The 16,061-nt window shown below is 39.0% G+C and overlaps 1 protein-coding gene across 2 annotated transcripts in view; it reads left to right on the forward strand.

Annotated features, from left to right (window-relative positions):
- The window catches only part of LOC114668740 (MICOS complex subunit mic25-a-like), a 487,502-nt gene that overhangs the window by 102,523 nt on the left and 368,918 nt on the right, over positions 1–16,061 (forward strand). For both annotated transcript variants that reach the window (XM_028824653.2, XM_028824654.2), the window contains one exon: positions 11,537–11,620. In XM_028824653.2, coding sequence (XP_028680486.1) covers positions 11,537–11,620 — 84 coding nt within the window. The remainder of the gene's footprint in view (positions 1–11,536; positions 11,621–16,061) is intronic.

Consider the following 16,061-nt stretch of genomic DNA (forward strand, 5'->3'; position numbering starts at 1 on the left):
GCAGGTTTTCACGTATCTGGTCTGCAGAAATAACAGAAATAGGTTTAGAGCACCCCGCCACCCCCTGGCCCGGCGGGTAATCACCTCCACTTTGTCAACTCAGCTCACTCCTAGTCGCACGTGTGTGACAATATATATATATATATATATATATATATATATATATATATATATATATATATATATATATATATACTGTATATACAAGAGTGGCATTTGGGTGTGGCATGTGGGGTGACAGCCCCAGGCGTCACACATAAGGGGGCCTCTCTTTTGAGGTCCACGTGTCCCGTTCGAGCAGATTTGTCAAGTTATATTCTCCAGTTATATTTTGATAAAGTCCGTGTGTTATCTTGCAAAAATTTAGCTGAATACTGTAATGAGAAAATCCAGTGTATGTTAACATTATTTTTATTACATTTTCACGCAAGTTTATACAGTCCACACATACCAGTAACAGCGTTTGACATAACTGGCCCCGCGTGGGGTTGGTCAGATCCTAGGCCCCGCACACCCCTAAGGCCACCTCTGTGTGTGTATATTGTCACACACACATGTTTAGGAGACAACAAAAGGGCTTGAGTACATGTAATTCCACGCTGGAACAGGGGGTGGTGAGGTGCACTAATTCTCCCTCTCGATCTTTTACAGACCATTCTAGGGAAATCCCGCTTGGCTCAGGGGCAGCCAACGACATCATTTCCGGTTCCAGTCCTGATGACATCACTTCCTCCACTGGCCTTTTTATCATCCTGCCAACTACACCACTGTAAGAAGAACGACCATAAGACATTGCAAAGGTTTGGGGCAGCCACCTGTATAATTTTTCCCGGCTGCAAAATTGTTGACAAAGCACAGACATGCACAACAGAGTCCAAAACAGAACTCCCTAACTGGGAGCAAGATGGCGGATTTAATGACCAGTGGAGGAAGTGATGTCATCAGGACCAGAACCGGAAGTGACGTCTTTGGCTGCCCCTGAGCCGGGCGGGATTTCCCTAGAATGGTCTGTAAAAGATCGAGAGGGAGAATTAGTGCGCCTCGCCACCCCCTCGTCCGGCGTGGAATTACATGTACTTAAGCTCTTTAGTTGTCTCCTAAACACGCATGTGTGACAATATATATCTAAAAAATTTTATACTATCTCTCTGTTGGAAATGATTCTGCACTTATTAGCAACCTTTCTTCAGTAAAAATCCTGTTTTAAAATTCAAATACCTAAAACTCAGCTTACAGGGAGGTCTCAACCCCTCTGCTTTATGGTAGAAATTTCTTACTTTCTTTAATCATAGTGTGATTTTCTTTGTTCCAGATTAGATGAGGGTCCCTGAAGGATCACACCTGGGCCACTATTCTTTTTAATTTATAATAATGTCCTTGATAAAAATTTAACTGGCTTTTTAAGTTGGCTGATCTCACTAAAATATATGGATTGACAGATAATTTGTGGTCTTTAAAATCATTACAAGTGGACCTGGACAGTATTCAAACTTGGACAGATGTATTACAGAGAAGGCTTGCTAGAAATACATGTTTTACACATAAGGAAGTATGAATATTGTATATGATCACACAATCAAGAGATCGAAGCTTGAAAGAACATTGTATAAGAAGAGCTCATTGAGGACTCATTATTCCCTTCAACCAGGTGGTGTACAGACGTAATTATGTAACATAAGAGAATGTTGCACCGCATGTAAAGGAAAACGCTGTTATTCATTAGCAGTACAATGCATTTGTGAGTACTCATGTGGAATATTATGTGGTTTTGGACAACCACACTCATTTCTTGGCTGTGGATATGAGGTATGAGATCTTTAAAAACGTGAACATAATGTTTTTGCAAATGGAGATTAATAGGTGACATGATAGGAGTGGTAGAATTATAAAAGAACTTAGCAGGAGAAATGCGAACTGCTACTGGTAACTGAGTAATTCAATCAGAACACAAGGGCACCGGTAGAAACCAGTAACGGTAACTTTTCTGTAGTAAATTTTGAAAGTATTTATTGTTCTTGTTGAAGAATACATCTTAAAGTAACAGATGAGATTCATTGTACTGATTCCCTTTGTAATGTTCTAAAGTTCTATAATGCTGATGACATAGCCGTAGTCGGCCTGATCTGGATAAAACAAACAGTCTGTCATATTGATGTCAGGACAACAGTCTTCTTTCGAATGTCAGCAAGACAAAAGAGTTGATTGTAGACTTTAGGAGAAAACAGCAGTGCTACTACCACACTGTCAGTATTAAGATGGAGAGGTTGGGCTGTTTCAGATACCTCTGTGTCTGCATCACAGAGGCTTAGTCCAGGCATTTTGACACTTTAGTAAAGACAGCACAACAATGTCTTTACCACCTCAAACACCTCAGGGATTTTTGGCTGCCCTCCAAGATTATTATTTTTTATTCAACTGATGCCTTTATCCAAATGAACTTACAGAGTAAGTTAAATGCATGAAAGAATGAAGGTAGCAGCATCAAAAGCAACAGAGATAAAAAATCAAGTACTAGGGAATTAGAACAATTGCATAATTATACCTGAAGCTAGAATACTACAAAAATCAGTATCCTAAACTCTTTGTCATTTTAGTAGCAGCAACCACGTAGGAGAGAAACTAAGCAGTTCCAAAATCTATTATATATATTTCTCTTCTGGTTCGTCCTGCTTCCACTTCAAAACTGGTCCCGCCCACATGCAGCTGACACGGCATTTCTCGATTCCTATTCGTCCTCTTCCATGTCATGCACAATACTGGCCTGCTGAGCGTAATACATCCAACAAGTACTCAAGGTGCTGCCACAACGGTAAAGTAGCTTTAATACTTTTGCGGGAGCCACCTGTGTCTTTACAACAGCTTCTTACACAGCAAACATCAGAAGCTAAAAAATTATCGTGAACACATTCGAGAATACAACCCTTCTCTAGCGTTTGCTTCCATGGGTGCACAGATAACTCCTGTAAACAGATTTCCACGCTCAATTTGAATTGCGATCCTATGGTTTACCCACTTATATTCCCTTATGGAGACATTGGCTGGCACAAAGATTTACATGTTCCCGATAAAAGAACAGCCAAGCGAATAAGGCTTACTCAATGCCAATTTTATGCATACAGATTAGCAATGAGGAATACATTTAGTATTTTGCACTCCAGCAGCAAACTATTCCAACAGTCCGTCGTAGATGCGTATGTTAAAACAGAGGCGCGCGTCTCAACTATCTCAGATTACATCAACAAGATCTGCGCTTGGAACAATACAAAGGACTTTCAGACGCACTGCAAGCAAACGCTGAAAATAACGTACGTGTAGGCAAAATTATCATATTACCATCCACATTTCCAGGAAGTCCAAGATACATGCAACAAAACTATCAGGATGCCATGGCCATAGTATGTAAATTTGGAAAGCCTGATTTATTTGTCACTTTCACATGTAATCCTGCTTGGCCGGGAAATTCTACATGCACACTGCGTCTTCAAGAAGTATTTATTTCTCTTGATTTCTGAATTTCTTTCTCACCGTCTTCCGTTCCTATTCTTACACTATTCTATAATGGCACCCAATTTACTTGTGTTTTAATTAAATACTAGCCGACGTCCTCCAAATCTGGAGAATAAGGAGCAATACCTCAAACTTCAGCTTCTCCAGACAAGTCTTGACATTCTTATAGCAGTGTGTGGGTGGGTGTATTCTTGCAGCAAAAGGACTCCTTGAGACAGCAGTCCTCACCGCTTGGATCAAATAGCATTGGTGAACTTGACTAGTGACTGTAGTACCCTTTGGCATGTAGTATTTGACTGTAACTCGGGTGCATGAGTGGTGGCGAGGACAAGACAAAACCTTTTATTCTACTGGAATCCAGGCACTGCCAGGCAGGTGGCGCAAGTGCATTGAGAAATGATATTATCAGTTTTGTTAAGGTTTGTTCCACTTTCTAATAAATCCTATTTTTTAACTTTAGCTTGACTCCCCCTCGTATAATACATGTTGATTTTTTATTGATATTATTTGAGTTTTTTTTTGTTGTTGTCTTTTATATATCCTTCTTGTATTAATGCACAGTCTTGGGGCTTAGCAACTAAGCATTTCACTACATATTGTACTGTTTGTATAATTGTATGTGACAAATAAAATTTGATTTGAGTTGATTAAATAATTTAACATTCTATTAGCCCCGTTAATGACTTCTGTATACTGCCTAGATTCAGACAGTGACAGTCTCCACTTTGGCTCCCAGATCGTTCTCATACATTCTACTTTCAAGCATTACATTCTTTACACTTTTACTTCCCACTTGTAATACTTTGTATCTATTTACATTTAATTTCATCTGCCACGAGTTTGCCCAAGTCTGAATTCTGGCCGTGTCCATCTGTAATGCTTCAGCTAACATAGGGATGTCTGCTATTCCACCTAATTTAGTATCATCTGCACAGTATACCATCTTGTTATGTGTTTTTATCAATATCATTTACGCATATTAGAAGGAGAAGCAACACTGGCCCTTGAGAGACACCACTTTTAACATCACTAAAACCGTCACCAATTGTTTGTGATGTTTAAGCCAAGCACGCACCCACCTACCCACTGTGACTTGAACTTCTAATTTGATTTAAATTTCATCATTAGCCTCTCGTGTGGAATTTTACCAATAGCTATACGCACCTTTCTGTTCACGTGTTATTTTGCTTCCTCATAGTGCATCACTTCACTGTAAACATTTTTAAATCATATACTTTTTACTCCTCGTATCTATCATAGCTAACAGCTATCTTAAAGAAGGAAAATCATGGCCAACAAATTAATTGAAACAATTGAAATAAATATTGCAAGAGTTTAGATTAATGGGTACTACAAACTGTCAGAAATCTACTGCACTTCTTCCTTAATTTAATTGAAGAAATTAAAAGGCACATTGTCGGATATTGGGCGGCACGGTGGCGTAGTGGGTAGCGCTGCTGCCTCGCAGTTGGGAGATCTGGAGACCTGGGTCCGATTCCCGGGTCCTCCCTGCGTGGAGTTTGCATGTTCTCCCCGTGTCTGCGTGGGTTTCCTCCGGGCGCTCCGGTTTCCTCCCACCTTCCAAAGACATGCAGGTTAGGTGGATTGGCGATTCTAAATTGGCCCTAGTGTGTGGTTGGTGTGTGGGTGTGTTTGTGTGTGTCCTGCGGTGGGTTGGCACCCTGCCTGGGATTGTTTCCTGCCTTGTGCCCTGTGTTGGCTGGGATTGGCTCCGGCAGACCCCCGTGACCCTGTGTTCGGATTCAGCGGGTTGGAAAATGGATGGATGGATTGTCGGATATTTGTGTTTGTACCAACCAAAAGAAAAAATGACACGTCTAAAAGAAAAGCAGTAAAAGCATATAAAGTAGTTGATGAATCAGAGAAATTTAGTTTAATTAATTAGAATGTATAAATGAATACAAAGTTTATTAATTTAATTCCATTTGAATTTAGACAGTTGGCATTTGTGACAAATGAGTGGTGCATTTTTGGACCCTGCATGCAAGTTTAGTCAACTTATTTTTTTTAGTTTTACAGAGACTTTTACATGACTTGAAAGTTTAAATATGAGTCACCCATTTTCCGGGGACCACAAATTTATTTGACTCAAGAAGCAGACATATGACAAATAATGTAACGCCTTGCTGTCTCATCTCATATTCCAGTAGCTCAGTTGTCATGAAGGCTTGCAGTTTTATCACATTTGGTTTTTTTTCATAAATGTCATTTTTCTTCTTTGTGAAAATTGTACATGTACAGTATGCACATATTTTGTTAATGTAGCATTTGTGTTCATAAAACTTTCTTTACATTATTATACAGTACACTACATGAATGCGACCTGGGAACTGAAACTGCTTGGTCCCAGTCAAACTTGACTGCACATTTCTTGCTGTATTAGTTGTTGGTGGGAAAAAGGTGGTTCATAAAGTGGAGGGGTATACGTTTATAAGAGAGTATAATTGATTGGGATAGCTTTTGAACCCAGTTTCTTGGATCTGTGAGGCATTAGCATTACTCACTGTACCACCAGGTTGTTACGGTTAACTTATAATTGAACATAATATGATTAAAAGGTGCTTGAAATTCACTGGAAGAAGTATATGGTGTATCCTTTTCCTCTCAGATGACATTTCCAAAATATGCAGGATAAAAATATCTGTGAGAAAGTTTCTGCGACAGGAGAATTCCTGTAGTGAGCAGGACATGGCTGCCCACCAAGTGACATTATGTGTAATTGACAAAGGCATATTAGAAATTGTTTGTAGTGCTGGAGCAGAAAAGTAAACGTCATTTAAATTAGGTTGCCTAATTTGCTCTTTACGTTGTTATAAAGACTTTAGTACAGTACACCCCCAAAATTCATGGGGGTTACGTTCCTAGAGCACCCACGAATTGTGAAAAACCGCAAATTTTGGATGTGGTTAAAAAAAAATGCCTATTTTTATAGTTTAAACCCTAAATATGCCCCCAAAACACTTTAATTTAATTCAATTTCAAACTCAGCTTAATACATTACCAAAAATAAAGAATGTAAAGGTAAACCCGTATACTGTACAGTACTGTACTGCTATGTCTCTCGCAGTGCTAGAATGTAAAATACTAATGTTACCGCTATATGTACTGTAATTCATGCAATTTCATTGCCAGAAGCCTTAGAAGGTGCAGGGTATTTCAACGGCATCTTGGGGCTTTAAGCCTTAAACTGCCACATACTTGGGAGTTAATGCATCCCTGGACGCCAAATACTTTTTTGCTGCACTTTAAGTAAACGTCACAATTCACAAAGAAAAAGTGAAATTTTAATGGAACACATTTTTTTTCATGCAAAGAGTATCACAATTACTGCAATACTAATCATTTTACACACACTGCTAATGAACTGTAAAAACTATTTAAAAAACTATTGGAACAATATGTACAAGGTGCAACTGACACCATTGATAAAATTCAGTAAATCACCGAACCAACTGCGCTTGAACTGGCAGCACGCAAGCACACAGAGGTAAACGCTGACGCTGGCAGGCTAGTCTAGTGCAGCGGCTCAATCCCAGGGACAGTGAGGCTACAGAATGTCATGCTTGGGTCACAGAATTGCACAGAAATACAGGAGATGGTAGAGACAGGAACTTTATTCAAACACTTCAAACAAATATGTCTCTTTCAGAAGGAAAAACAAGCTCAGTATGCAGTTCTCGATTAAAGAATAGACAAACATCATAGGGGAGCACAACAGGAGCAGAGGATGTCTGGGGGAGTAGAGAGAAACAATGCAATTGGCCAAAAAGGACAGGTGCTGTTCAGGCTTTTAAGTATGCGTAGTGTTGCGCGAGAACCATATCATGTGACAGAGCAGCTGCAAGTAAGCCCAGCAAGTAAGGGAGCAATGTGAAGGTAGTCTATCAGCATTTTTTAGAAGGTTTTATTTGAGGAGCGCCCGTGTCTTCTAGGGGTGTGTTCAGCCCCCTGCTCACAAGGGGCTGGCAGTGGTCATGAGCTGGCTGCTCAATGAATGTACAACACTGACTGATCAGCTCCTGCGTGCTTGCAAATGGCACTGGGAAACGACTATAGCCGGTTGTGGCAGTTTAAGGGTTAAGAGGAACAAAATGGAAAACACAAGAACACTCAGCTGGAGATGCATCACAGTCAATCAGCAGCAAGGAGAAATGAATAATGCCGTAGTGGTCCGGTGCCGCTAAGATTCACACCGTCGAGAAGACGGCGATTTATTTATTTTTTATGGTGGAGATTCCAGGGACGCACCCAGCCTTGACCCGACCCGCACACACTCATAAACAGAGACAAAAACAAAGCAAACCGGTAATCAAACAGCAAATAAAGAATGTAATAAAAACAAATGAAATAAATGAAAACAACGATACCACCCCTGTTCACCTTACGGCGATTACATATTAAATACACCAAAGAACAAACAAAACACACACAGTAAATCATGAAAACGTTCATGAAAATTGGCAGTGGATGAAATGTAATAATGAAAATAGATAGTCCAGAGATCCGCATGTTGAATGGGAATGTAAAGATAGTCCTACCGCTAGTTCCTGTAATGGTGAAGACGGGTGCACGGGTTCAGGAGCGATCTTTTCTTTGTAGAATTGCCATGAATCCACTTACAGCCCTCATGTACACAGGCAGACGGCAGACAATCCTGATGCACAAAACGATCCAGGACAAAATGAATAAGTACAGGTAACCCAACAGAAGGCAGACAGAGAGGAACTTGTAACACAAATTACAAAAACTTTTTATTTGCTTTTGGTCACCGGCCCCATTTTTAAAAGCCATGCTGACATCCTTTGACCCCAACAGCCCCAGCACCCTCAGCAGAAGACCAATCAGAGCCACTGCAGGGACTGCTGGGAGTTGTGGTTTCAAATTCTATTGGCTACTTTCACCATCCCAAGCCGCGTTTTCCTCTACAGTTGCTTCCTGTTCTCTCTACAGTGCAGTACTGCCACGATAAAAGCCATAAAAATTGCAGAGGATATTTGCAGTTTCCGTTAACAATTATTAGATAGGTTCTAAGGAAAAATCCGACTTCGCAGGGGTCTACTGTACTCTTAATCATCAGACGTGTGGGATGATTGACTAGATTGTGGCAGTAATAAGAAAATAAATTCTCTTCTGTGCTGGAGCAGTTCTAGCTGATAGCTGTATTTACATGTTACTTTGCAGGTTTAGTGTTTTGTAACGGGACATCACAGTGTCTTTGCAAAGTATTGAGACCCCTTCACTTTCTACACTTTTTTATTATGTTTCAGCCTTATGTTAAAATTGGTTAAATTATTTTTTGACTTCATCAAATTGCTCTCAGTACCCCAGAATGACAAAGTGGAAACAGGATTTTAAGAAATTTTTCAATTTTATTAAAAATATAAAACTTAAATATCACTTTGAAACAAGTATGCAGGCCCTTTACTTTGACTCTTGAAATCTGGTTCAGGTGCATCCCTTCATTGAGCTGTTTCTATGCCTTGTTTGGAGTCCACCTGTGGTCAATTCAATGGATTAAAAATGATTAGGAATGACTCACACCTGTCTATAGAAGGTCCCTCAGTTGACAATGAGTGTCAGGGTAAAAACCAAGCCATGAGGTCAAAGTAATTCAGAGAGAGTTCAGAGACAGGATCGTATCAGGACACAGATCAGGAGAAGGCTACAAAAATGGTTCCTCAGGACACAGTGGTCTCCATAATTCTTAAATGGAATAAGATTGGAACAACCATAAGCCCTTCCTCAAGCTGGCTACCTGGCCAAACTGAGGAATAGCGGGAGAAGAGCCTTGATAAGTAAGGAGACCAAGATCTCAATGAGCTCCAGAGAACCTGTGTGGATTGGGAGAAAGTTCCAGAGTTCCAGAAGGGTATCCAACATTGCAATACTCCGTTATTCTGGACGTTATAGCAGAGTGGCCAGACAACATATTAAAGCCCTCTTGTAGTTTGCAAAATAGTACCTAAAGGATTCTCAGACTATGAGAAGCAAGATTCTCTTGCCTGATGATACAAAGATTGAACCGTTTGGCCTTAATACTAACCGTCACGTCTTGGGGAAACAAGGCACTGCTCATCACTTATGCAATATAATTACACCTATGAAGCATGGTGGTGGGAGCATAATGCTGTGGGGATATTTTTCAGCGTTAGGGACTGGTAGATTAGTCAGGATCGAGGGAAAAGTTGAATTAAGCAAAGTACAGAGATATTAATGGAAACCTACTCTAGAACGCTCTGGATCTTAGACTGGGCTCAAAGTTTACCTTTCAGCAAGATAATGACCCTAAGAAGAAAGCAAGGAGTGGCTTAGGGTCAACTCTGGGAATGTTTTTGAGTGGCCCACCCAGAGCCTGGCCTTGAATCCAATTGAACATCTCTGGAGAGTCCTGAAGGTAGTTGACTCCCGAAGGAGTTTGATCTGCAGAAAAGAATGGCAGAAAATCCCTAAATTGAAGTTTGTCATGTCGTACACAACACGACTGACTCCAGGCTGCAATGGCTGCCAAAGGGGCTTCATCTACATACTGAGTAAAATGTCTGAATACTCATGTCAGAGTGATATTTCGGTATTTAATTTTTTAATAAATTTGCAAAAATTTCTAAAATCTTATCATTTTAAAATTCCTTATAGATTTCTGATGAGGTGAAAATGAATTGAGGTCTGCAACGTAACAGATTGTGACAAGTGAAGGAGTCTGAATACCTTTTGAAAGCTCTGTATTTTCTTTGATTCTTATTTATTCCTGAAAGTTACAGATTCTGAAAATATCGACAGCCTTTTATACTCTACTAGCTGTGTAAGCCTCTGCTGTAAAAAGCCCGATGTCCTAGAAACTATTGAAATGGTCACAAAATAATCGAAATGTAGAGATGTCAGGTAATTGAAAGGAACTACTCTGGGCATCTCTCTCCTAGGAGGATTCGTTTTGCCAATGTGCTCGACTCGCTTGTGCATTAGTGATGGGAGGAAAAGTAAAAGGGATACCGTTTTGCCGATGTTAGCAGCTAAGCGACTTTCTCTTTCTTCGGAGGTTTTGTTTTGCTGACGTGCTCGCCTCACTTGTGGTGTTAGCGGCTAAGCGAGTTTTCTGTTTCTTTGGAGGCGGAGCCCTCACCCTGACTCCACCTCTCACTTCCAAGCCAGACAGACACACACACTTCATCGCGCAGATATTTATATATAAAATAATTAGAACTGCTGTATAACATAACAAGTCATGAAGAACTTTTGGGCAATGTCCCAGATTGTGGATGTAGTTTTTGAAAATAGTTTCCAAAACAGACCAGTTAAGATGAAGATGCAGGTGCAGATCCCATTGTTCCTGGTGCTTTTAATTCACATTAAAGTTACTGGTTCATCTGCATTACATTGGCACAGTTTTACAGGTTATTGTATTTACTATGCAGTATATAAATAAATATTCATAGAAGAGAATTATTTATTAATACAAGATAAATGTGGTTTCTGAGGACGAATGTGCTCCTTCATTTCTACTCATTGTGCATTTTGTAATGAGTTGGCGGTGTAATTTTTTGTGGTTCTGAAACTGCCATCTGATAACTCTTCCTAATTTAATCAGATTTCTAAGTAGATTGTAGAATAATATGATGCAGTACGCGAGTTTAGCTTTCATCCTTTTGATTACAAGAAACATTTCCTAGTATATGTTATTGGAATGGCAAGTCTTGTATTTTATTTGCATAGTAAAATATGTTATACTCAAACATCTGTTGGTGTGTCTGTTGTGTGAATATTTCATGTCATTGTTTTCTTTATGTTGATTTGCAAGGAAAAATTTTCCTTAAGTGGTGATAAAACTAAAAAAGTATTTTTAGGCAGATCTGTCAGGTAGCAGTATATGTCCTTGCTTTGAATTATTACAAAGTCTCGTTCACAGCGTGATGGAAATCTGGCAGCATTTGTTTGAAATGGATTTTCCAACAATATGTACTGTAATTCTGCTTCTTGGTCTCTTTACTGAGTCTTTTATATTATTTTTTCACAGGCTAAACAGTTGGAAAAGAAAGAAGCTGAGCTGAAACGGCTGGATACTTTTTATAAGGAACAGCTGGCACACCTTGAGAGGAAGGTATGGGATTTTTCAATTGAAATCTACTGTATTCAGATACATACGGAGTTATAATCCTTAGTCTGGATGCAAGCTATTACTGGATAGACGCCATTCCTCACTTTAAACTGCTACTAATCTCTAATTCAAAAGCCAGTGCATGCTTTAGCTTAAGTGAGGCAGATACCTTCTGCAATTCAGAAGTCTAATGCAAGATTTCATTCCAGTTATCAGGCACAGTTTTCTTTTATTCTATTAAAATGCACACCATTAGAATTTTGCTTGAGACCTGAGTTTTCAGCAATGTCTGTTTTTTTTACATACAAGTGCATAAAACAATAATTCTAAAATTGCACATTAAATTTTAAAAAGCAATTTGATAGGCATGCCTGGTCTTCACCAAGTATTTTTATTTATTTGCTTCTTCTTTTGTTTTAATGGTTCATAACTTTTTGCTTATTCTTTTGGTTTGTGTCCAGGTAAGGCACTTGAGGAAAACAAAAGCATGTCATTATCACTGGCAGGGTATAAATCCCATATCAAGTCCAAGTGAACTGTTTTATATGGATTTATATTTAATTTTTGAATTTTAAGACTTGATCTATTAGGACAGATTCCTTTTTTGAATTCTTCTGTATTAAATCTGGTCATTTGACATATATTTCGGGTTTTTTTGAGTCACTGAGTTTGATTCTGACATCCATTTATGGTGATTCTCATTTTGTCTATCATTTTGTCTATCATCTTGGTTTTCACGCTTCCTGCTGTGCCGAAGCTGCTGCCATTAGGGTACCCAGAGGTCGTGGCACAACACGACAGGTTAAAAGATCCACTTGGAATTCACTTCCTCATCTGAGTTGAGGATTCAAAACCCTTTTCTAATTGCTCTTTCAAGTTCTTTTGCTAACAAATTTTTGGTTAATGACTTAGATAAATTTAGATTATTAGATTAGATAAAGTTTATTAATCCCATGGGGAAATTTAGATGCATACAGCAACAGAAACATAAAAACAAAAACAATGATATAGACTTGCAGGGCAAATAATACAGCCAATCAAGCAATCTATAAGTAAATAATTAAATAAAAATAAACTTAACAACTACATTGGGTGCAAGCATTGAATTTTCTGATAGCAGTGGGCAGAAAAGACCCCCAGGGCTGGTGGAATAATCCCGTTAGGCTTCTTTGCTCTTATTTGTTTTGGTTTTGGTACTTGTACTTTTTGATCTACCGATATTTTTCAGCTTTTGGATATACTGCTGGCTCACAATTACATTTTGCAGTTATGTTAATGTAAAATAAATTTTGCTAACAAATTGACAAAGTATTAATTATAGAAAGAATGATTATTGGAACTTGTTAATATTAATTTTCCAGAAATTTCAATCCCTAACTAAATTAAATCACAGTTTTTAGTGACTAGAAAAGAAAATTTGTATGTACAGCAGAGATTCTTAAACTTTTTAAGCTGGGAATTCAAATGTAAGAAAATCGGTACCATACTGGGACCCGAGAACAGGATTATTACCATAATGTAAGTACAGCCATACGTAGAAAAATAAAAATCACAATATAATAAAAAATAGTAAAAGCTTTTGTTTCCATTCTGAGATATTTCTCTCATGAATAATAATAAATAAGAAAAGAGTATAACAAACATCTATATATATAAAACGGCAAAACACTTGGAGTCCATGCCTGGGTGTAATGTCGTTCAGCACCCACAAGCGGGCTGCAATGTCTAATGAACAAAAGCAGCAGGACTCACAAAGAAAGAACGACGTCTATTGAACAGAGGTTCCTAAATGCACGATGTGACTGAAACTGATGGATTTACCGTTAGACCAATGTGCCCAATTGAATAAACGGGTATTTCTCAATATTATAATCTACAGTATAACAAAACACTAAGATCTGGGTGCCCGGTCCTTATGTGCAATCCGACTAATCACTTCAGTCTTAGTGTGATTGGTCAGTTTGGCTTTGGTGATGTGATTGAAAGAGGAAGTGCAAGTTGGAGATGCACAGGGAAGAGTAAAGGATGTACAAGGCATGCTGAGAGTGTCACCATCAAAGACAGGAAGTGTAAAACCGGACTGGAGGTGAGAAAGACCCCTTGAAAATAATAACAAAGTCTGAGAAGCAGGCTTTACAGGAACACGCTTGAGAAACAGGACGCCGGTGAAGAGTTTCACACACACGCAAATACAGCAGAAAGGGGCTGAAGGTACACATAGGGCAGGCAAGAGATAGCAAATATTTTTTAATTATCCTATTATCTGTCTTGGACAGGTAACGTGGCCAGATGTTAATAAAACAATAATTATGAAGGTTGCGCCAAAGAGCTGTACAAAGAAGCATTAAAATAAACACAATGCAAACAATCATGCAGAAGCAGATTAATAAAACAACCAATTATAACATCCACCATAATCCCATTATGCATAGTGAAAGGCAGAAGAAAACAAGTAGGTCTTATCATTCCAAACAGTGTAAAGTGTACTGCAAGCGTAACTGCTCAGTGTAAGCTTTAGTAGAGCTGGGAGAATTTAATAATAATAATAATTATTATTATTATTATCTGAAGATATAATAATATTTGAAAGGACTGTCTCAATGGTCACTTAATTTAGTCACTTGACTCATTGCTCCAGATAAGTTATAAAGCAGTAAAAAAATAATTAATTGATGTAGTTTATCTACCTTGTCTTAAACAACATTATTTAAAAAAGAAACAATAACCTCTTCCAAATGAACTCCACCGTTAACAGTATGTTCTGCTAAATGAATTCATAAATTGTTCAGCAAATCCCAGTTTTCATTTAACAATTAAATAAACTTAAAAAAAGTTGATTCACATAGCTAAACTAAAAATGTATGGGCTTATTTGTATTTTGTGGGTGATGGGATAAATCTTAATAATGAATTTGGTATACGGCTTAGTTCCAAAATATTTAAACAAACACATTGTGCCAAAAGCTCTACTCTCAGCTTTCTGTTCTCGGGTGACAGGAACCCGACGTGGTCTTCTGCTGCTGTACCCCATCTGCCTTAAGGTCCGTCGTGTTTTGTATTCTGAGATGGTTTTGTACCGTGTGGCTGTCGGAGTTACTGTAGCCTTTCTGTCTGCTCCATCCAGTCTGGCTATTCTCCTCTGACCTCTCCCATCAACGACGTGATTCCCTCCCTCCACAGAACTGTTACTTGTTTTTCATTTTTTTGCACCATTCTGAGTAAACTATAGAGACTTTTGAGTGAAAATCGCAGGAGACCAGCAGTTACAGAAACACTCAAACCAGCCCAACTGACATCAACAACCATTCATGAACTGAAGCTCCTGATCTGCATTTGTATGGTTTCATGCATTGTACTGCTGCCACATGATTGGCTGATTAGAACAATAGAACATTCTAGACAAGAACAGGCCATTCAGCCCAACAAAGCTCGCCAGTCCTATCCACTTATTTCTTCCAAAAAACATGAAGTCAAATTTTGAAAGTCCCCAAAGTCTTACTGTCTACCACACTACTTGGCAGCCTATTCCAAGCGTCTGTCGTTCTTTGTGTAAAGAAAAACTTCCTAATGTTTGTGTGAAATTTACCCTTAACAAGTTTTCAACTGTGTCCCCATGTTCTTGATGAACTCATTTTAAAATAACAGTCCTGATCCACTGGACTAATTCCCCTCATAATTTTAAACACTTCAATCCTGTCACCTCTTAATCTTCTTTTATTTAAACTGTAAAGGCTCAGCTCTTTTAGTCTTTCCTCATAATTCAACCCCTGTAGCCCTGGAATCAGCCTAGTCGCTCTTCTCTGGACCTTTTCTAGTGCTGCTATGTCCTTTTACTGCACACAGTACTCCAGATGAGGCCTCACCAGTGCATTACAAATGTTGAGCAGAACCTCCTTGGACTTGTACTCCACACATCTGGGTGCTATATCACCTAACATTCTGTTTGCCTTCTTAATGGCTTCTGAACACTGTCAGGAAGTCGATAGCTTAGAGTCAACTATGACTACTAAATCTTTCTCATAAGGTGTCCTCTCGATCTTCCGACCGCCCATTATGTATTTTCACAAGAACGACCATGAGACATAAAGAAGGTTTGGGGCAGCCACCCATTTAATCGATTATGGCTGCAAAATTGATCTAATATGGTAGACATGTTCATTCAACCGAGTCCAAAACAGAACTCACTTCTTCAGGCAGTATGGCAGCTTTTAAAGGCCAGCTAAGGAAGTGACGTCATCAGCCCCGGAACCGGAAGGGACGTCATTGGCTGCCCCAGAGTCGGACAGGATTTCCGTAGAATGGTCTGCAACAGATCGAGAGGGAAAATTAGTACACTCCGCCACCCCCTGGCCTGGCATGGAATTACCTGTATTTAAGCCCTTTGACTGTCTCCTAAACACACGTGTGTGACAGTATTCAAACCTAACATTAGATAATTACATGGA

Source organism: Erpetoichthys calabaricus, chromosome 18 (assembly GCF_900747795.2).
Source record: "Erpetoichthys calabaricus chromosome 18, fErpCal1.3, whole genome shotgun sequence".
Taxonomy (NCBI): Eukaryota; Metazoa; Chordata; class Cladistia; order Polypteriformes; family Polypteridae; genus Erpetoichthys; species Erpetoichthys calabaricus.